This window comes from Papio anubis, chromosome 10, assembly GCF_008728515.1.
Source record: "Papio anubis isolate 15944 chromosome 10, Panubis1.0, whole genome shotgun sequence".
In the NCBI taxonomy this organism is placed as follows: domain Eukaryota; kingdom Metazoa; phylum Chordata; class Mammalia; order Primates; family Cercopithecidae; genus Papio; species Papio anubis.
The window spans coordinates 99,944,048-99,967,561 of NC_044985.1; the positions used below are offsets into that span (position 1 = coordinate 99,944,048).

Sequence of the window (23,514 nt, forward strand, 5' to 3'; positions counted from 1 at the left end):
ATGTGGTATGAATCACTTAGCCCTCCCACACTAAAGATGGAGGATCCTTGATCAGAAAATATAAAGAAGCCATATATGTCTCCATCTGTGTTTTAAAATCCTTACCTTTTCCAACAGTGTCTGCTGCACAGAGCTTTACATCCCCGGGAGCCTCTACCCCCAATTCAGCAGCATATTTGGAACATGCTGAATCCTCCTGCTGAGGTGACAACGAAAAGTCAGATTCCTCTCTCTAAAATAAAGACCCTTTTTCCTCTGATTGAAGCCAAGAAAAAGGATCAAGTGACTGCTCAGGACATTTTCCAAGACAAGTAAGTACTCGGTATAGTTGCATTTAACATTGGGGTATGTAAGATTTGTGGTCATTTTGGAGTGGCTCTGGAGGTGTCACATAGGGGTCTATGGAATTAAAAAGGTGGGAGGAAGAAGCCTTTTGCTATTTGGCCCTTACATTGAAGTACGGATTTCTTATATCTGTCTGCTGTGATCGTATTTTATCCTTGCTGTTCACCTTGGATTTAGAGCTACCTTCTGGGCTGATGACTTTTTGATCAACATCAGATTCTTTGGTGAATTATATATAATGTATAATCAGATAAGTTTCTGAATATCTGAGTCTAAAAATACTTTAGACTTTTTAAAGTACAGTACTGAGAATGACTGTGTTGAAGATCATAGGTTTTTTTGGTTGGGAGGAGATTAGATGTTGGGGATATCAATGAGATTTTTTGGAGGAAAAGTGGAAACGAGAGTGAAAAACTATCAGTTCTTTAGCCGTTCTGTTAGTGTATCAGTGATGTACTTGGTTGTGCTATTGGGGAGGTATTTGTACTTTAAGGTTTGCAAAATGCTTTTCATATTCCCTTAAATCAAGCTTACAACTGGCTGTTAAGTTTTTTCCCTCTTCTGTTCACAATCTGTGTCAGCTTCCATTCAAAACAAAACAAAAATAAAACAAGAAATTGTTGTTGCTTATCCAGAATTATTTGAGTATGTAAAATTGATTTTTACCGAGTTTAGGTCAACCAGTTATTGGTGACTTTTTTTTTTCTCAAGCCAGAATAATCTATACCTTTCTTTTGGCTGTATTTTGAGATCTGATTTTAAACCATGACTTTTTTTCCCTTTTTTGATTTTCTCTCCGCAACTATCTTTATTGACAAAGCTTCTTATTTATAAATACCGCAGTGGAGAAGTATTGAGTAATTTCCGGAAATCTTCACAGTTTTCTATAAATCATTGATTTAGAGAATTACTGTCTAAATTGAATGGAAAGCTTTGCACATTCTGTGACTTTCTAAAGATTAACATCCAAGCTTTGTCAGAATTGAAAAAAAAATAATGCACTTGGTTCCTCCCCGCATACCGCCTGCCCCCCGTAAGACCATCTCTCAAGGGGATTGATAGATTGTTTCTTGATAGATTTTTATGATATGCATTCCTTACACATCCTGGAGAGGTTTTCGTTTCTGTTTAGTCTATCATCATTCTACACAAGAAGACTGTCCCTAAAAATTCACTTTCCCTCTGCTATCCTTATCTACTTTCTGGATTTGTATTTTAAAACAGTTCAATAAAAGTCTGCAGCCTTTTCTTTCTGTGACACCTTACTCTAGTCTTACTGCAATCACAGGGCTATTCTCTGTGTGTGTGTTAAAGCTCCAGTCCATGATCTTACTCTGGTGCTGTGGGAAAGAAGTGGGCCATTTTCTCCTCTTCCCTTTGATTAAAATGTAAATCAGCTGGATAAAAAAGCACACCACACAGACCCAGAAGAATGCTGTTCTGTCATTTGATCCCTGCTGTGATCACACCTTTGGCTCTGGTCCTGCTAGGCACTCTTCTGGAAGTTTGGGTGTGCTGAGCTTCTTGTTCTTTGCTCCCATAATGGTTCGCAGCATAGCTAAGTTACTCTTGCAGGGGCCTGAGAAATATCTTATTCACACACACTTGCTCACGCTCCTATTCTCTTCTGAGAAAGCTTAGTTTTTAAGAATCGCAGAAATGATTCATTTAGCAAATATTGAATACCACCTGTATTCAAGAAGAATGATTCAGTCCTTTCTACAAGGTTCTAAAACCCCTCAATTTTGATGATGAACCTCCAGTCAGTTCTAGAGATAATTTTTCCAAGGAAAGAAAAAATCGCCAACAGTTTGCAGTGTCTTTGTATATATTCATCATCTCTGGATCCAGGGTACATATTTCCAGTGTACCTGGAGAGGGCCTAAGATCAGGAGTGGACAAATGTCTGTTCGGGAAGTTTAATCGTCTTAAGAGCTGGGAATCATTCCAGTTTTTTCACTCGATATGATTTTGGTGAAATAATTTTACCTTTATGAGATTTTCTTCACCTAAAGAAAAATCTCGAGAGATGATATAACAATGAAATCACAGATATTAAAGCACTTTGAGCAACTGTCATCCTTCACTTAATGACAGGGATACATTCTGTGAACCGAGTCGTTAGGTGATTTCGTTGTGCAAATGTCATAGTGTGTACTTACATGAGCCCACATGGTGGAGTCTACTACATACCTAGGCTATGTGGTATGGCCTTTTGCCCCAAGGTACAAACCTGTGCAACGTGTTACTATGTTGAATACTGTAGGCATTTGTAACAAAGAGGTATTTACATATATAAACATATCTAATAATAGATGCCTAGATGCCTAGGGATACTGAGGTGGGCAGATGACCTGAGATCGGGAGTTCGAGACAGTCTGGCCAACATTTTTAGTAGAGAATCCCCATCTCTACTAAAAATACAAAAATGAACGCATGCGCCTATAGTCCCAGCTACTTGGGAGGCTGAGGCAGGAGAATCTCTTGAACCTGGGAGGCAGAGGTTGCAGTGAGCTGAGATCACGCCACTGCACTCCAACCTGGGCTGTAGAGCGAGACTCCATCTTAATTTAAAAAGAGAAAAAAAAAAGAAAAGGTAATGCCTTGTGCTGTGATGTCATGACAGCCCTGATGTCACAAGGCGATAGGAATTTTTCAGTTTCATTATAATCTTATGAGATCACCATGTATATGTGGCTCGTCATTGACCAAAACATCATTTTGTGGCCTATGAATGTATTTGGAGGGAAACCAATAGTCAAAACCTAAAGCAATAATCGTATCATTATCTATAAAAAACATTGAATCTTTGAGAAGATCTAATGTTTGTCTTGGACTTGTTGAATACCTAGTGTTAGAAGTGATTTCTTTTTTTCAAGAGGATAAGAACACCATTTGACGCTGTAGTCCCAAAATACACTAAATGTTACCCTTATCAAATAAAAGCATTGCTTCCCTTAATGTTGCTGTACACCCTTGAAATGAAAATTCATCTCTTGGACGGGGAACTTGCATGAGAATTCGGACATCTCAGGTGTAATCCTGCTTATGCAGCTGATGTGTACGTGATCTTGATTTCTGTTTATCTCTATGCAGATAGTCTAAAGCTTTCTGCTCTTTTCAGGTCCACGAAGACTCCTCACTTACTCTCAGCAGACATCCTCACTTGGTTAATGGTTAAGACTGCAGACTCCAGAGTCATTCAATATGAGTCAGACCCCTTGCTCTTCAGTGTGGCCTTAGGCATAGGTTACTTACCCTCTCAAAGCCTCAGTTTCCTCATGGGTAGAATAGGGATAATAGGAGTATCTGTCTCATAGAGTTGTCATGGGGGTTAATTGAACAGTGTATGCTGTTCACTGTTGTATCCCTAGGACCCAGCAAAGTGCCTAGCAAATAGTAAGAGTAAATGGAGTTTGGAATAAATGGTTTTAAAAATCCTAGTCATGTGCCTGGCATGTTAGCAGTGACAATGACAGTAGAGGCCAATAGGTGGTGTATTAATCTCTTCTCATGCTGCTATGAAGAAATACCCAAGACTGGGTAATTTCTGAAGGAAAGAGGTTTGATTGACTCACAGTTCCACATAGCTGGGAAGGCCTCGGGAAACTTATAATCATGGCAGGAGAAGCAAAGGTGCATCTTACATGGCAGCAGGCGAGAGCAAGTATGTATCAGCATAGGAGAAACTACCTTATGTAAAACCATCAGATCTCGTGAGAATTCACTCATTATCACAAGAATAGCATGAGGGATCCGCCCCCATAATCCAATCACTTCCCACCAGGTCTCTCCCTAAACACTTGGGGATTACAATTCAAAATGAGATTTGGGGCTGGGCTCAGTGGTTCACGCCTATAATCCCAGCACTTTGGGAGGCCGAGGCAGGTGGGTTGCTTGAGGTCAGGAGTTCCAGACCAGCCTGGCCAACATGGTGAAACCCTGTCTCCACACAAAAATTAGCTGGCTGTGGTGGCACAAGCCTGTAATCCAGCTACTCGGGAGGCTGAGGCACGAAAATAGCTTGAACCCAGGAGGCGGAGGTTTGCAGTGAGCTGAGATGACACCATTGCACTCCAGCCTAGGCAACAGAGTGAGACTCTGTCTTAAAAAAAAAAAAAGGAAAAACTTGGGTGGGAACACAAAGCCTAACCAAAGCAGGTAGGAACTCCTCGGTTTTCTGGCCCATCTTATCTCAAAACATACATGTTTTTGCATTTACGTTCCTTCTTTACTGTCTCAGTGAAATAGGGTATTTATTTCATCCTGCCTAAAGTGAATTCCTTTACCTGTGCCCTGGATCCTTTCTTTTCTTTTTTTTTTTTAATTTTAGTTTTTGAGACAGGGTCTCTCTCTGTCACCCAGGCTGGAGTGCAGTGGCGTGATCACAGCTCACTGCAACCTTGACCTCCTGGGCTCAAGTGATCTCCCAACTTGAGGATCCTCAGTAGCCTCCTGAGTAGCTCACGCCAGCTAATTTTTTTATATTTTGTCAAGATGAGAGTCTTACTTTGTTCCCTAGGATGGATTCCTTTTTCTGCCTCATCTGGTACTTTAATCCACTAATAATTTCTTTTCTCTTTCTGTATTTTTAGCTTCTCCCCGTCTACCACCAGCTCCTTTCTTCTCTCATGTTAAATTTCTCTCATTTAACACAAAATAAAATAATCCCCTAGCTGCTTCCCTCTAATTACTACCTGTTACTAATTATTAATCTAATTATTATCTTTCCTTCCAGAAGCCAGGCTCTTAGAAGAATAGTCTACTCTGCAACCTTTCTCAGCTCTCATTCTCACCAGCTTCTGCCCCCACCACATCCTTGAAACTCATCTTCCAAAAGACACTAACTGCTAAATTTACTTCTGCTTTGTGGTCCTTTGCTTTCTTGACCTCTTTGTAACTCTTGACACTGTCAATTATTCCTTCTCTCTTAAAACTCATGTATCTGTCTTAACTTCAGCTTCTCCACATTTTTTTCAGTCTTTGGCAACTCCCTCTCAGATTCCTGTGGGGGCTGCTTTTGTGTGTTTTTGTGTTGATATTCTGTAGGATTTGTCCTCAGAAACAGCTAACGTTTATGGAACCTTATGCTGAAGAGGCCATTAAAGCAAGCGTTTTTAATCAGGATTCCAAAGATGACATCAAGAAATCTGTAAACTACCTGAAATTATATTCAGACTTCAAAACTTAATGTTAAGTGCTTTGCATGATGCTAAATGCTTTACACACATTATCTGTTTGGACCCACTTTGCCATCCTATGAAATAGATTCTTTTATTGACCCCCAACTTAAAGCTCAGGATTAGAGCGCAGGATTAGAGAAGATGAGAAACTTGCCCAGGATTGTAGTTGGTAGGTGTTAGAGTAAGGATTTAAGCGTAGGCATTCTGACTCCTGAGCTTGTACTTCAAACTGTAGTGCCATTTTGCCTTAGCAGTGCATATCCCAAGACCTCTTTTTTATTTCAGAGCCTCAAAACTACTAAATATCTATCTTCAGTTCAGATTTGTATCCCATTCACTAAATAGCTTAGGTGCCTGTGGGCCCCTCAAGTTCAGTATGCCAGAAATGGCTTTGTTATCTGCTTTCTTCTTCCTGCTCCTTTCCAACCCCTCTTCGTGCTATTATTCTCTTATTTCAGTGAATGACACCTAATTTCTTGGGAGTCTTCCTTTTCTTTTACATTCTATATGTAATTGGTTTACCAAGTTGTATTACATTTACCTCAAATCTAACCCTTTCACTTAAGGTCAGTCTGGTGGCTAATGGTGTTGATTTTGGGGTCTAATTTGGAGCTAAACTCAAGCGTTTCCCCTTAAAAGCAGTTGAAATTGGCAAGTTACTCAGTGTCAAGTGGCAATAACAAATGCCTGCCTTCCTGGAGGTTGGATAGGAGAATGGATGAGTACAGGATTAGTTATTTCCCCTTCCTGTGTGCTTTAAACAAGGGATCAAACTTTCTTGAGGCTTGGTTTGCTCATCTGTAAAAGGATGCTGATAATCACTAACTCGTAGGGTTGTTGCAAAGTTTAACTGAGGTAATTTAAATGTGTTTAACATAGTGACTACCACATGGTAAGCATTAAAAAGAAATGTAAGCTCTTAATAGCATCGCCCACTGCCACTGCTTTTATGTAGGCCTTCTCATTTTAGCCTGCCTCACTGAGATAACCTCTTCACTAATTTTCCTAATTTGTCTTACCCTTTCCAATCCATGCTGTTACCTGAGTGAGTTTAAAAAACAAATCTGATCCCATCACTCTGTTGCTTAAAATTATTATTATATATGTATTTTTTTGAGACAGAGTCTTGCTCTGTCACCCAGGCTGGAGTGCAGTGGCCTGATCTCAGTTCATGCAAGCTCTGCCTCCTGGGTTCACACCATTCTCCTGCCTCAGCCTCCCGAGTAGCTGAGACTACACACGCCCGCCACCACGCCCGGCTAATTTTTTGTATTTTTAGTAGAGACGGGGTTTCACCATGTTAGCCAGGATGGTCTCAATCTCCTGACCTCGTGATCCAGCCGCCTTGGCCTCCCAAAGTGCTGGGATTACAGGTGTGAGCCACCATGCCCGGCCTAAAATTCTTAAAAGTAATGATTCTTAATCATATGTGTGAGACAGAGAGTGCAGTGAACTCACTTGATACAAAATCTATGAACCCTCTTCCTAGAAAAATGCTTTAACATACTAAGTTGAAGTTTGGTTATAATTTCTGGTAGTTCACAGATTCCTTGATGTCATCTTTGGACCCCCAATTAAAAAACCCTTGCTTTAATGGCCTCCCATTATCCTCAGCATAATGTCAAACTTTTTTACACAAATGAGAGAATCCAGATAAGCAGAAAGAAAAGAGGCATCTATTCATAATCCAATTATCTAGAGAAAACCGTTTTCTTTTTGTAAAGCAAGTAAAAAATGAACTTATTTAAAGAAACCATTTATCATTTCCCAACACATCAATAACCAAGTAGAAAATTAAAAAAAAATATATATATATATATATATGTGTATATATATATATATGTATATATATATAAAAGCCTGGGCAACATAGTAAGACCCCATCGCTACAAAAAATATAAAAATTAGCTGGGCATGATGGCACACACCTGTAGTCCCAGCTACTCTGTAGGCTGAGGCAGGAGGATCATTTGAGCCCAGGGTTCAAGGCTGCAGTGAGCCATGATTACACCTTTGAATAGCCACTGCACTCCAGCTTGGGCAACATAGTGAGACTCCCATCTCAAAAAAAAAAAAAAAAAAAAAGACAAGGAACTAATAATTAGGATATACAAGGACCTCTTGGAAAATCAAAAAATAATTTTTCAATTTTTCCATGGAAAAACAGGCAAAGATTATAAATAAGCAAATCACAGGAGCAGAAACTCAGCTGGCTTACAAGTGTATGAAGAGATCTTCAGTCTCAATTAGTAATCAGAGAACTGTAAATCAAAGCAAAACAAACAAACATTGGCAAATATTTTTAAACATTAGATGAGACCAGTTGTTGGTGAGAATATGGGAGAAACAGGAACTTCTGTGTACTGCTAAGGGGGAATGTAAACTGAGTAGGACATTAGAAGCTACCAGTGAACTTATCACTAGGGAAAATGGTCTGTAAACATGGTGGATCCATATCATGGATTATGCTGCAAGTAACAACCACATCGACAGATCTCTAAGGTCACCATTGAAGGAAAATTAAGAAAAAGAATGCGATCTATAATAGCACAAAATCATCTTGTAATTAGAAGGCACATACACAAAGCAGTACTGTGTAACTTATAAAGATATGTACATATCTAAGATACGTCTGATACATCGTTGGGTACAAGAGGGTAGGTGGGGTGCAGAGGGAGTGGGAAAATCACTATGAAGGGGAAAGATAGTAAAATACAATGAGAAGGGCCTTGCACAGCCCGTATTTGATAATGGGCTAAGAAGTGATTAGAAATTTTGAGTGACTGAATTCCCTATACCTGAGGTCCCTCTTTAAAAAGCTCACCCTTCTTATAGATGAAGAAGCCAAGACTCTAAGTTACAATTATGTAAAGTAAACTACCAATGACAAAGTGCTCAGTCAACCTTCTGCCTTCTGTTTATAACACTAACCTGCCCTAGTTATATCTAAAGAAAAATTTACTTTCATACAGATTTCACAGCTTCTCAACATCCGTATACCTGGGAAGATAAGAACATTTGTATATCCTTCCATGTGAGTCCTTGTGATTCATTCAGGCCGTAGGTTAAGTTTCCTTTTAGTTATTCCAAGGAGAATCAGCATGACCAAGCAAAGCAGGTTCCCAAGGCAGGAAGCAGAAGTAATATGCTATGGAGGTACCTTTCTGAAACAGTCTCTTCCGCTGTTTTGGGGTCTTCGGGCAACCCTTCAGTTTAAGTGCTTGGTAACAAGGCTGCCGAGATAGGCTGACCTTGTAGCTTTTGTAGTCTCTCGTACAGCACTGGTCAGATCTACGTAAGCCTCATCAATGCTGGTGCATTCAATCACAGCAAAACGAGACTTCTTCCATCACTTCAACACTGGCTTCCCGGTACTTGGTGAGGTTAGCTTTCCCATGGTACTCACGAACTTGTGCCAGTAGAAGGCCTGGACGTAACTTCTTTGCATCATCTGCCTATGTATAGTGACCCCAAATGCATGAGCTTCATAACTCACTGCAATTATTCTACCACCCTTCCATGATTTGTACTGTACAACTGCACAAGGTTTATTCCTCAGATGAAGATTTTGCCGCTGCTCCATTTGAACAAAAAAACAGTCCATGTCCATGAGAGCAACCACATGATCCTGTCCAGTAGCCATTTTTCAAGGTAACAGACACCTGGCCAGACTGCCAGCAGTGGGTGCTGCAAATGCTGGGCTCAGTGCCCACTGGAAGGAAGATGGAAGAAGGGCTTTTGAATATCTTTTTGCCTTTCTGGGAGCGGGCCAGAGAGTTTCGAGACAGATTTATTCCCCGTGATGACGGAGGAACAGAAAAGGGGTCATGAAGGATCCTGTCCAGGCAACCGTCCCCACAGTTCAGCAGGGATCAGCTGAGAGCAGTGTGCCCAGCAACAAAGCCACCAGACTGAGGACAGACAGCACACATGCTGTGTAGAGAAAACCATTTTCTTTCCTCACGTTTTTTAATGCTCCTAATTAATGTATTTTCTAGCTCCATCTCTCACTACTTCCCAGCTTGCACCTTATGCTTTAGCCCAATACAACTATTTTCTATCCTCTGAAAGAGATAGGCTGCCTATCACAGTATTTTGTTAATTGTCTATATGTATACTTAAATTTTTATTTGGCTGAAGGTGTTGATAGTATATTAATTTTTGTATATTGAGAGTTTAGAGTCTAGCTTAGTGACTGATACATAGTACATATTCAGTAAATATTAGCCTAAATAAGTGAGTTGCAAAATTTATACATGTTTGTGAAAGAAAATAAGAAAGGAAAAAGAACAAATTACCCATGGTCTCATCATCCAAATGCACCAACTGCTGACATTTATATGTCTACTGTGATCTTGTGTGTATAAATTTCTACTTTTTAGAGCTTAGTTCCTTCATAGATAATTTAGGGAAGAGAGTCATTACCCTTTCCCACTTCACATAGACATTATTAATTTAGTATATGCAAAATTCCTAATAATGCTATTAAATGATTTGGCCTGGAGAATATTAACCATACTGAATTTTACTGTGTTCTACAATACGGGAAAATTGTATGTATGTCTGTTTACCCTTCCTTCCCTAGAACCTCATTTTGGGAGGGTTGAAGAAATTCTTCGGCCGGGCGCGGTAGCGCAAGCCTGTAATCCCAGCACTTTGGGAGGCCGAGACGGGCGGATCACGAGGTCAGGAGATCGAGACCATCCTGGCTAACACGGTGAAACCCCGTCTCTACTAAAAAAATACAAAAAAAAAAACTAGCCGGGGGAGGTGGCGGCGCCTGTAGTCCCAGCTACTCGGAAGGCTGAGGCAGGAGAATGGCGTGAACCCGGGAGGTGGAGCTTGCAGTGAGCTGAGATCGTGCCACTGCACTCCAGCCTGGGTGACAGAGCGAGACTCCGTCTCAAAAAAAAAAAAAAAGAAATTCTTCATGTGATTCAACTTCATATACCCACATAACTTAGCTTTTTATGTGTAATCCTTCTTAATACTACTATGTAAGCTAATCTGTATTTTTGGAACAGAATAGTCGATATACTGATGGTACATTTCATTATAGTGCTTTCCTAAGGAGCAGACTGAAGCTTGGAGAGGTTAGTAGCTTACTGGACTCTAAACTCTAGACAGATAAAAATTAGTACACAGTGAACGCCATCAAGAAAGTATAAGATTTTAGTGCTAGTCAGTGGCAAAATTGAGACTAGAATCCAGGTCTTTTGACTCCAACTCTTCAGTAGTTTAATGTTGTTGACTTGTCTCTTGGGAAGAACTTCAAAAGTTAATTGAAATGACTGGCTCTGACCTTTTTTTAAAAATATTCTCAACTGCTAATGGAATTTCATCCTACCTTGGATTTCTGCTTTTTTTCTTTCATTTTTTCCATGAAGGCTTTGTTTATTTTTTATTCTATTTGCAAGAAAAGAGTTCTGGGTGACTTATGCCTTGTAACGTTTCCTGGTTCCCACCCTTCTGTCTTCTACTTAGCTCTTGTCTACTTCTCGAAGGGAAAACGTTTAGTGGTGAATGGGAAAGATGCCAGATAGTAAAAGCTTTAATTCATGGATGTATGGCTGTGATGATTACTTTAGTTGTTTTACCTACCTCTAAGAGGAAATTCATTATTGAAATTGAGGAAGCCCATGTATGTTTTATTTATTCTTTGCTTCATTTTATGTTTAAAATTTATTTTTGCTTCATTTTTAAAATGACTTCATTTTCAAGCCTCATTGTGTGAAGGTTGGGGCTTTGAGCAAAAAAAAACACATTTAGAATACTAGTCTTGAAAATTGCTGAAAAATTTTAACTGTTCTCATAATAAAATGATAAGTAAATGAAATAATGCATACAATAATTAGCTTAATTTAGCTATTTCACAAATTCTTATTTTAAAACATTTTGTACATGATAAATATATGCAATTTTTATTTGTTAAAATAAATGAATTTTTACAATTTCTAGATCTTGGTTACTAATTTCTCTTATCATTTAGCCATTTCTGATGGCTGCTTTTGTCCCAGATTGCATCTTCATTTCTTTATGTTCAGCAGCTTAAGGGAGATTACAGGCAGAGTCTTTGGATTTGATTTTCTTCTCTTTTGCAATTAACTTGACCTCCTCTTTACTTTAAGACAGGCTGTTAAAGCCAGTATGTTACTTGAGGCAAGATGTTTGATACACTTTTCAAACATCTTAGCACACAGATGCTATTGGACTGTTAGCATATTGCACAAAACAGAATTAGGTTTATAAAAGAAAAAATTGAAAGTTTTTGGGGAAGTGTTTTTTTATAGTTTATGACTTCTTTAAGAGGGAAAGCTCTTGCATAGTTAATTAAGGATTGTCTAGTAAGTTTTGACAGTTGTAAACAGAAGCTTATAAAGCTCTAACATACATGATGGAGAAAATGGGTTGTTAGACACAAAGGTCTTCTGTGTACATGGAAAGCTAATAGCTGTCAATTCTGAGACAGGAACTAGAAAATAATATCTGAAGAGTAAATGGATTTCTTACTTAAATGTTAAATTTCCGTTATCTGTGCTTGCAGTTTCATCTTTTGCAAGGACATTATGATGTCATTGCTTAATTCTGATTCTCATACTGCTGTGAAACAAAGCCAGAGCTGCCTCAAGTTAGGCCCTTAGGAGCCCAGTGACTGGGAAAGGGAGGCAGCTTTCGTTTGTAAGAGGACTACATGTAGCTATTGTTTTTCTTTTCTTCTTCTTTTTTTTCTTTATTTTATTTTATTTTATTTATTTATTTGGTGCTTGGAAAATAAGTTTCACAATAGCAATCTGGTTTTGTATTGTTTGTTCTGTTTTAAGAGAATTTTTTTTTTTTTTTCTTTTCTAGCCATGAAGATGGACCTACCGCTAAAAAATTAAAGACTGAGCAAGGGGGTGCCCACTTCAGCGTCTCCAGTCTGGCTGAAGGCAGTGTCACCTCTGTAAGCAAAGCTTTTCAAGTGTGCTTCCCCCTTTGCAGGAAGGTTGGGGCTTGAGGAAGAGTGCATCAATTTTTGTTAGTCTGTTCTTATCACTTTCAAAGAAGATCATGATCACTTTCTCTGGTCCTTGCTCTATAGAAGCCATAAAGACCCATTCCATACTTCTTTAAGTAATTATTATCATGAATTGCCTACAGAATTATCTATATGACATAAGGTATATAGAGCTCTTTATAATCTATAGAACATGGAACATCTCAGTGTTGAGATTTTGCTGTTGGCATTATTTTGCAGCTTTTCAGCTAGTCAAAATGATAGGAGAAGTGGGGGTTAGTGGTATGAGCCTTAATCTTCAAGTACGTACAATTTAAGTTAGTGTAACTTTCCTAATTTCTAACATGCAACTTTAGAATAGGATTCACAAGTTTAGGATTTCCCCAAGAAAGTATCCTTTGATACATGAGATTTTTATTTAATGAGAAATTTTTTGGAACTTGAAAATACTATCTTATTTTATTTACTTATTTATTTTTATATCTTGCTCAGCCAGGAGGAAGAATATTTTATTTAATTTTAGAAATACATTGTCATTGTCACCCAAGCTGGAGTACAGTAGTGTGATTTTAGCTCACTGCAGCCTTGAACTCCTGGGCTCAAGTGATCGTCCTGCCTTAGCCTCTTGTGTAGCTAGGACTAAGGGCACATGCCACCACACCCAGCTCTTTTTCATAGAGGTGGGTCTCAGTATGTTACTCTTGGGCTCAAGCAGTCCGCCCGCTTCAGCCTTCCGAAGCACTGGGATTATAGGCATGAGACACTGCACCCAGCCAAATAGTGCCTTTTTTTAAGCAGCATTAGTGTGAATCGACAGAACTTAAAAATTGGCCAATAACTTTTAAACAAAATATACTAGGAAGGATAGTCAGGGAATAAAGGGCATGCCTTTATTCTCACCTCAAACAGAAACTCAGAAAAATTGAATGTGTGAAAAAAAATTTTTTTAATTTTCTTTAATTTAGATTTCATTTAGATGTTTTATATATAATAGTAAAGGAAAAAGTCATGATCTTGTTCTGAGAGCTTTTCTGCTTCCAATACCCTAGCAAACTGGAAGCTTTCGTATATTTTGGAACCCCATCGTTTTCTTTCTTATGAGCTGAGTGGTTCTTCGGCCCTGTGAGGGGTTGGGGCCAGCAGATGAAAAACAGAGGTATAATCAGAAAGTTCCGTATAATATGGCAGGGTTTCGTCTTTCAAACTTCCTCACCCAGCACTGCAGTACATCTTTGTACGTAATCTGCTTTTACTTTCTGAGGACGTGTTCAACCTGGATATGCTTGTATATTCTACCAAAACTTCAGTGCCAAAGGGTCAGCAGCAGTCCCACTAATGGGCACTTCGGTGAATCAGGCATTAAGCTGTATTTCTCATGTTATCTTAGTGGGGCAAGTATATTAGAAACCGACCCCACACTGCAGAATCCTCCACTTTCTAATTGGTTTTGTGACAGGATATACAGGCAGTCTGTGCTACACAAAGCCTTCCGGCTGGGCTGGCTGGTGGCTTGAGCTGTAATACTTTTCTGACCCCTCTGGAAAGAAATCAGCTTGCATAAAGCAAGGTGAGTGAAAGCACAGAGGGCAGCTGTTGGACCACTGAAATCTGCCGGCCCTAGAAATGAATATGAGTAGAAAAGGCCTTCTCTTTGTCTTTGGTTTTATTTTATAAGAGCACACTTACTACATTAAGCCATCCTGTATTGTCTGGGGTACTGCTAAAAAGAAATAACCTGTCTGTTGGTATATTCTAGGTTGGAAGTGTGAATCCTGCTGAAAACTTCCGTGTTCTAGTGAAACAGAAGAAGGCCAGCTTTGAGGAAGGTGAGTGGTTGGCTTTGCATTTAGGAGAAGCTGTTTAGTTAAGCTAACTGATTTAAAGTCTAGATTAAGAACTGTAGCCTTTTGTTGTAACACTTTAGCATTTTTCTTTACTGGCGGATCTTTGTGGTTTCCCTTGTTAGGCAACATTATGAGCACATGAAAGTGAACTCAGCACAGATTTTCCCAAAAAGGAACTAACTTGTAGGTCTCTATACTAAAAAACTTTGGGCCAACACCTTGGCGCTTATAGCTCCATGTCATTGAAGTTTTTTAGGATTTTGTGGTGAGCTATAAATAAAACGCTTTTATCTCACATCTTCCTATTTTATTTTCTTTCTTTTTCTTCCTTTTTTTTTTTGAGACGGAGTTTCTCTCTCGTTGCCCAGGCTGGAGTGCAATGGTGCGATCTCGGCACACCGCAACCTCCGCCTCCCAGGTTCAAGCAATTCTCCTACCTCAGCCTCCCGAGTAGCTGGGATTACAGGCATGTGCCACCATGCTCGGCTAATTTTGTTTAGATGGGGTTTCTTCATGTTGGTCAGGCTGGTCTTGAACTCCCGACCTCAGGTGATCTGTCTGCCTCATCCTCCCAAAGTGCTGGGATAACAGGCGTGAACCACTATGCCCGGCCACATCTTCCTATTTTTGGAGACACGTAATTCTTGTTCCGGTTCTAAGAGTTTGTGGCCCTTTTATAGTAGACCCAGAAAGACCTTGATGCTACCCTAAGTTTAATCCTTCTCAAAATGACTACATGGTCACTTTTCCTTATCAGATAGTACCTAGAATCTCATTTAGGCTGTGGCTAACATAAAAATAGCTTTCAGGGATGCACAGAGGGCCTGGGACTAACATTCATTCACTTGATTGCATTCAGGTTTCTGTTCATTTACCCTTTAAATGATGGCAACTGGCAGTTGTTAATCCTGCAGCTTTATGTATAAACTATTATATTCATTATTGCTGGTCCAAATCTGGCCTGTGAGCTGACTTCTATGTATGTGAGTGTTTATGTTAGTTCATGTGTGTATAGAACTTTCTCTTCCAACATCCTGCCAGAGGCAGGGGAATTACTCTTTTTTTTTTTAGTGACAGGGTCTCGCTCTGTTGTCCAGGCTGGAGTGCAGTGGCAGGATCATAGCTCACTATAATGTTGGACCTCTGGGCTCAAGTGATCCTTCCTCCTCACCTCCTGAGTAGCCAGGACTAAAGGCGCGTGTCACTGTGCCTGGCTAATTTTTAAATTTTTTGTAGAGATGGGGTCTCACTATGTTGCCCAGTCTGGTTTAGAACTCCTAGCCTCAAGTGATCCTCCCACTTCAGCCTCCCAAAGCTCTGAGATTACATGTGTAAGTCGCCATGCCTGGCCAAAAATTACTTCTTTTTCTTTTTCTTTTTTTTTGGGGAGACAGAGTCTTGCTCTGTTGCCCAGACTAGAGTGTAGTGGTGAGATCTCAGCTCACTGCAACCTTCACCCTGGGTTCAAGCAATTCTCATGCCTCAGCCTCCCGAGTAGCTGGAACTACAGGTACATACCACCATGCCTGGCTAATTTTTGTATTTTTAGCAGAGATGGGGTTTCGTTATGTTGGCCAGGCTGGTCTCAGACTCTTGACCTCAACTAATCCGCCCACCTTGGCCTCCCAAAATGCTGGGATTACAGGCATGAGCCACCATGCCCGGCCCAAAAATGAGAGTTAAATGCCTAGAAGCTCTACTGCCTGCAGTAGGTCTAATGTACCTTACTACTTAGAGTCTAGGAATCCTGGCAAGATCCCCAGATCTACTGTGCTGTTGCCCAGAGGCAAGCATGAGCAGCTGAGCCTCAGAGAGAGCTTACAGTCTACCAGGCTAAATCCTGTCAGCAGGAATGCCAAAGGCCAAACCCATGAGAATCTCCAGAGGAAGAACAGCTTCGTTATCATAGTAATCTGCAGTCTCTTAAGTGGGGTGTATATGTTTTCGGTTTTGAGATGGAAGAAGAGCTTTTTGTCCTGCTAAAAGTTGCCATATAGGAGAAAAACTTTGAGTTTTAGCGCAAAACAAAACCTCATGTAAACATAAGGAGATCTAAAGTTCTAAGTGACAGTTTTCTAGTACTGGTGAAAACAGTACTTCAGAATTTCTCTCTTTAATGTATTGAAGTGATCAAGAGACTTTCACGTTATTATACCTGTTGTCTGTTCAGCTGTATATTGTTACAGGGTGTTTGGAAAGGGCCAAAGATGCTACTGCGACAAGTCAATGAACTCTTGTTTATCAAGACTGTTGTGGTTTTGAAGGAAAATTGAGACTTTCCTATCTTTCAGTTGTATGTCGTCAATTACCTCAGCCAAAGTCCAAGGTCCCCTGTTTGGAAGTGATTAGACTCTGTGGTTGGTGTAGGTATGGTCTTTTCAGGGACTGAATCTAGCTGTCATCACCATTATATGGCAGCCACTAGCGGTTTCATATTTACTATGTTCAAGGCATTGTGCTAGCACTTTATTATGTTATTTTAATTACCCTGCATTAGCAGTTCTGCAAAATTTTGTGAAGAAATGAAGAAAATGTTAGAGCTTTAACAGCTTTTGCCAGAATTTTTTGAGATAATTGCTTTACTTGGGAAAATAACTTTGATAAGTGCTTAGGGTAGAGAATGAGTCTCCATCCCCAAACTTGGTTGGCCAGTCCATAGGCTTCAGAGGAAAGGGAAGTTCCTCAGCATCATATAAGTAACTGGAGCTAGTTTAGGAGAGGAGGGACTTAGAAGAAGAGGAAAGAGGCAGGGAGACAAAGTGGGTGAATTTACACACAGTCACGGCCTTCTACGACACGTTTCAAACTCATGACCACAAATTACTCAGTATCAGTAAAACTCTGGAAATGCCAGGTTTAAAGTGCTGTATTTGGGGAAACTGGCAGTTTGCATTGTTTCATGCAGAGCAGAGAAAGCACCTGAGCACACACGAGGCCAGAGTCTGAAAAGACCAGGAGAGAGTCAGTTCCTGAGAATCTACTCGCATCTTAGGAAAATATGTCTTACCCATGGCCATGGGATTGGGGATTCACAGCAGTCTGGTGAAAATAGCAAGGGCAAGTGGACCCTAGATAGCATGTAAGTTACAATTAGTAACAGTATCAATTATCTCCATTTTACTGATGGATAAACTGTAAAACTGGAGAAGATGCATTTTCCCAAAGATCACAGGAATTCAAACACATGTCTCTTTCAAATACTGGATTTTTTACTTAGCCATACTGTTTATTTTGATTCCTAATGCCTTCCTTTCCTACGCTTTTTAAACAACATTTTAAGGTCATGTATCTGAAACCTTGTGCCTACTGATAGTACTTTTGATGAATAGACTGTCCTTTTATATTGAATGTGTCTTTGAGACCCAGCATGTTGCTAGTATTTCGACAAAAGATGTCCCTCTGACCTCAGTCTAAGAGTTGGTAAATCAGAGCCCTCTAGTGATGTCACAAAACCAGACTCTCCACAGAGCTGTTGGAAAATGGGACTGCTTCTTAGCAACTAGTTCTCCTCGTGGTTCTAACTTGGCTTCCCTTTTATCCCTTCTGCCGTTCTCGGTGCCAGCTCCAGAAATTCTGTTTCTTTATTAATGTCCTGTTCTTTGTTTTGGGCATCTTGTTTGTTTGTTCTTCTGCTAGGGCATCTTTTTACTAAGGCCCTTTATAAGCAGAGACTCACTTCTCTTGCAGGCCCAAAGAGTTCTCCCTCCCTAGTAGTGATCTTCTTTTAGAGAGATTTCTATCCAGAGTCGGGAGACAGGAATCCCTTCCCCTTTTCTCCAGTAAAATTATTTTTTAAAATTCAGGTGTCAAAAGGGTGATCAGCGATAGATAGTTGGTAAGATTGTTTGACCCTTAGGTAGAACTTGGCTGTTTTACCTATCATTATAAATTAAAATATGGGCATAGTTACTTTTCTCAGGCCTAATAGTAGCATAGTCAGACTGAGAGTCTTGTGATTCTCTCCCCGACATCAGCAGTCGGCATTTTTCTATAGTAGGCAGCTGCACGTTTTCTTAACTTCTGGTTTTCAGTGTGAGGAATGTATCTTGTTCTAAGCTTACTGGCACAGAGGAGAGAACCAATGCCCTGAACCCCTGGAAGCATGTTCTTTCTGGCTGCCCTTTTCCCAGCCCCTTTCCTCCATTCTCCCTACCCATCACCACAGTGTTAGAATAGGAAACAATTTTTTTTCTCTTTTCCTTTTTTGTGAGAGGGTCTCACTCTGTCGGCCAGACTGGAGTGCAGTAGCATGATCACGGCTCACTGCAGCCTCAACCTCCTGGGCTCAAGTGATTCTACCACCTCAGCCCCCCGACCAAGTACCTGGAGCTGCAGGTGCATACTACCACCTAATTTTTGTAGTTTTTGTAGAGATGAGGTTTCGCCATGTTACCCAAGCTGGTTCTGAACTCATGAGCTCAAGTGATCCGTCTGCCTTGGTCTCCCAAAGTACTGGGATTACAGGTGTGAGCCACCAAGCCCAGCTCAGAAAAAATTTTGACCACAGCTGTATATATAATAATCATCTATCAGTTGTGAAAGTAGGGTTGTTTCCCTACATACACTATTCATAAGCACATCATGCCATCATCTGGGATTTGTTATCTGTAGTTGTGGGTTTCGCAGAGTCTCCAGGGGCTCTTTACATTGAGTTTATCCACTTGTTTGGACATCTTCCACCCAGCTAATCAACAGAGCTGCTAAGGAGGAATGCCATGATTTTCAACTCCTTGCCCTTTCCCAACTTAGGAAGAATGCTAAAATAAAATAATAAAATGTCAAAAGATAGACAGCAGGTTCGAGAAGGAAAAGCCACATTACTTCTTTCCTCCAGACAATTCCTGTGCGATTATGTCTGAATTTATAAATTCCCACTGAGTATGGGAGATAATGTGAAATAGCTTCAGTGTTCTTGGTGTGTCAAAAACAGGTTTTGTGAGGACCTTAAGAGCCAAAAAGGATGGATATATGGGGACAGATAAAAGGATGGAATGTAACTTAACTTTATAATGAGATGATTCTCTCTTTCAGGGACCTTGTTTTTGCCACGGAGATTGTAAGTTCTGTATTAGGCTTGCGTGTAGTGACAGGGTGGCAGAGCTCCATGTTACCAAATTGAATTCACACGAGCATAACTGGTTTAAAAAAAAGTCTGTCAAGAGAAGACCTAAGTAGAAATAGTACAGGCCCCAAACAGCCTTAACATTTGACTTAGGTATAAGAGAGCAGTAATATGTACTTGTCCATTTGATTAGACGGTGATCAGTTCATTTTTTTTTCCCCTTTCACTTTATTTGGATTACATCTCATCCTAGAGTCTTTTTGCCTTTGTTCTTCAACCTTCTTTAGTCTCACTTATCAGAAACAGCCTTTCATTTTTAAAAGGTATTTCCTAAAATTCACTTTTCCAAGCAATTTCAGCACTAGATAGAATATGGTACAATTAGTAATAATATATTTATCAAAGCCAGATAGTTTTCAATGTTGTTTTTGTATGGTATAGCACTGTGCCATTTGCATGGCTGTTTACTTACATACATTATGTGATTTTCTGCCAGGAGTCAAGCCCTAAACAATAAACCCTAGAGAATTGTGATCTAGCAGAAATCTCTCTCGTGTTGGTGTGGGTTTGTGGGGGTGGGGGTGGGGGTGTGATTTTTTTTTTAATTGATCCTGATTTATGTAATCTTGGGTATGAATTATATAATCAATTAAACTCTGCCCAGATAGATAAGAAGATAAAAATTTGGCATTTTTCTACACAGCACTGGTAAATTTAAGAAAAATAAGCTGGCCGGGCGCGGTGGCTCAAGCCTGTAATCCCAGCACTTTGGGAGGCCGAGACGGGCGGATCACGAGGTCAGGAGATCGAGACCATCCTGGCTAACACAGTGAAACCCCGTCTCTACTAAAAATACAAAAACTTAGCCGGGCGAGGTGGCGGGCTCCTGTAGTCCCAGCTACTCGGGAGGCTGAGGCAGGAGAATGGCGTAAACCCGGGAGGCGGAGCTTGCAGTGAGCTGAGATCCGGCCACTGCACTCCAGCCTGGGTGACAGAGCGAGACTCCGTCTAAAAAAAAAAAAAAAAAGAAAAATAAGCTCTTTCAAATACCTTGAGCATCTTAAAAGGAAAGATACTAAATACATACAGTCACTAAAATTTTAAACATCTTTAGCCCTATACAAGTTTTTTTTCTTAAAGAATTTGACATACTTTTTTTAGTCCTGTCTCCAAATAGCATTGATACATCTAGTCATGAGAAATTCATGATTTAGGATTCTAGAGGTTTAGTCTGTACTTTGTATTTTTATTAAATATCTCACTTGTTTTTCACTGGTTTTCTTCTTGACTCATTTTAAGTTGTTCAACCTCAGAACTTGATGATCCAGGCTTATTTTATGCTTCATTTATCAAGACAAGTGGTCTCATTGTAACACAAAAATCAATCTGGAATTGTAGAGAATACCTGCTGAAAGGGTGTTATCTGACATAGTAATTATGCACCATTGGCCTTTAAAGTGTTGTTCATCTTCCATGTGGGCGGCCTGAGGCCCAGAGTAGTTAGGATGACTTTTCACAGATAATTGCAAATATGTGGAAGACTCTGGATCAAATTCCAGAGAGCCAATTCTCGGCCTCTGTGGCTTAAACCTTTTTACTGGTTGTGTATATTTCACTGGATGGCACGGCACCACCCTGAAGTTTACATCTTAATATAATGAAACTCGGCAGCCAAATAATTTAAGTGGAATCATTGAAATAAAGATGAAAAGAAAAAATTAAAAAACACATGACATGGAAACTAAAGACCATTATACACACATAATAATTTTTAAGTATTTTCATTTTTCAGCGACTCTTCCTAAAAGGCTTTCATCTATTCTTACCCAGCTTTTAAAATCCTTTTAAGTTTCTGTCAATCTGTATCAGAATATCCCTAATTACAGGATATAGCTCTTGTAAAATGTAGCCTGGCTATCCATTAAGAAAGAGAAATGTCTGGTACCATAAAAATGAAAGCATGTTTGCTGTAGTTACATTCTGTTAACTGAAAAAAATCACAAGATCTATAAATTTAGAAGAAGAGAGCTTTATTTCTTATAAAGGGTTACAGCTTGCAAGGTGGAAATAGCAAGGCCAAGTGGACCCTAGATCGCATGTAAGTTACAGTAAGTATTAATATCCCCATTTTACTGATGGATAAACCAAAATTGGAGGAGACAGTTTTCCCCAAAGACCACATAGGAATTCAAACACGTCTCTTTCAAATACTGGATTTTTTACTTAGCCATACTGTTTCTTTTGATTCCTAATGCCTTCTTTTCCTACACTTTTTAAAACAACATTATAGGGTCATGTATCTGAAACCTTGTACCTATTGGTAGGACTTTTGATGAAAGACTGGGAAAGGCTAGTCCTAGTGTATTCAAGGGCCAGGAAACATGGCTTCCAGCCAAAGCCCAGAGACAGGCACTATGAAGGAGGGTTTGGGGTAAGAGCATTATTGCTGACCTGATTGACTGTACATATTCAACAGGTTATAGGAGGAGCTATGAATATTCATGAAGGTGGTCCTGATGCATGAGTATTAAACATGCATGCTACATAAGACCCATGTTCATCTTGCAGGGAAGACTTGACATTTAAATATTACAATTAGACCCTGTACATCAAAAGGTCTTTTCAGGACACAGCACACAAATGTGCCATCTTTGTAAAACCCACTAGAACCAGTCCGTGGTTGGTGGTCTTATCAGGAGAAGGTTACCAAAATCACTCTCTTGTCCAATCAAAGCTGTAGTTACAGCTGGTGGAACCAGAGTTCAGTAAGTCAGCATCTGGTAGAGCTGCAAATTGTTTTGAAAACAATATTGCTTATTCCAAGGCCAGTACTTTTTTAGCTGCTGAAGAAAAAGAAAAACCTTTTGGCAGTTAGAACATAGTTTATTCTTTAAATGTAGGGCCGTGACTTAATGCTCGCCTGGCATGGCTTTAGGTCCTGTTTACTACACAGTTTGTTCTCTCAGTCTTATGATACCTACTTTAACATTAATGCTGGAAGGTTGTGTCTAAACTGCAAAAAGGAGGGGTATAATGAGATGCACCTGGCTGGGCGCAGTGGCTCACACCTGTAATCCCAGCACTTTGGGAGACTGATGCAGGCGAATCACAAGGTCAAGAGATTGAGACTATCCTGGCCAACATGGTGAAAGGCCATCTCTACTAAAAAAAAAAAAAAAAAAAAAAAAAAAAAAAAAATTAGCTGGGCATGGTGGCGTGCACCTGTAGCCCGGGAGGCAGAGGTTGCAGTGAGCCGAGATCGTGCCACTGCACTCCAGCCTGGTGACAAAGCAAGACTGTGTCAAAAAAAGAAAGAAAAAAAAATGCAACCTGCCCCCTTGTCGTGTCATGGCCAGAAACCCAGTTAAGGTTTTCGGGGGTCTGCTTTGTCAAGAGGGGTCCATTTGGTCAGTGGAGAGCTTGGGATTTTTAGTTTACATTCTGTGAGCACCTGAATTTCTTCCTGAGAGTTTTTTTTAAAAAGTCTTTATGAAATATATGACAGTGTCCTGTTTTCTCCTAGTGTTTTGTTTTCTCATGCTACATAGGAAAGTTGCTTCCCTTAAATGTGCTGAGTAATTTTTCTCTTTTTATATTAAAAATGGAAAGGATAATTTCCCATCTGGCTGAAAATGTGGAATTCATGAAGGCTTTCTCAGCATCAGAACTAAATGAACCCAGAGTCCATTCAAGCCTTTATTTAATATACTAAACCACTCCTGGTACGAATCTTTTATGAAGGAGAGATTGAGAGAGAGACACTTTTAAACCATGAGGTATCAAAACAACTCACTGTCACAAGAACAGCAAGGGAGAAGTCCTCTGCCGTGATTCATTCACCTCCTGCCAGGTTCCTCTAATTTGATATGAGATTTGGGTGGGACACAAATCCGAACCATATCATTTCAGCTTGCATCAGTGACTTGGGCCATCAGTGCAACAAGGCAGTGCTCACAATTGGTTCTGATGGAAACGCAGAACTCTTGGGTGCTTAGGAGAAAGGGCATCCAGCTTGCTGTTAGAGTTCACCCTTGCGGTAAGTGCTAATGAGTATGATTTGTGAGGCAGAGAGCGGTTCAAGTC

General features: G+C 40.0%; 1 protein-coding gene across 1 annotated transcript in view; it reads left to right on the forward strand.

Moving 5' to 3' along the window:
* The window catches only part of XRCC5 (X-ray repair cross complementing 5), a 97,726-nt gene that overhangs the window by 39,728 nt on the left and 34,484 nt on the right, over positions 1-23,514 (forward strand). Inside the window, exons 14-16 of the mRNA XM_021923965.2 lie at positions 118-311; positions 12,378-12,471; positions 14,282-14,351. Coding sequence (XP_021779657.1) covers positions 118-311; positions 12,378-12,471; positions 14,282-14,351 — 358 coding nt within the window. The remainder of the gene's footprint in view (positions 1-117; positions 312-12,377; positions 12,472-14,281; positions 14,352-23,514) is intronic.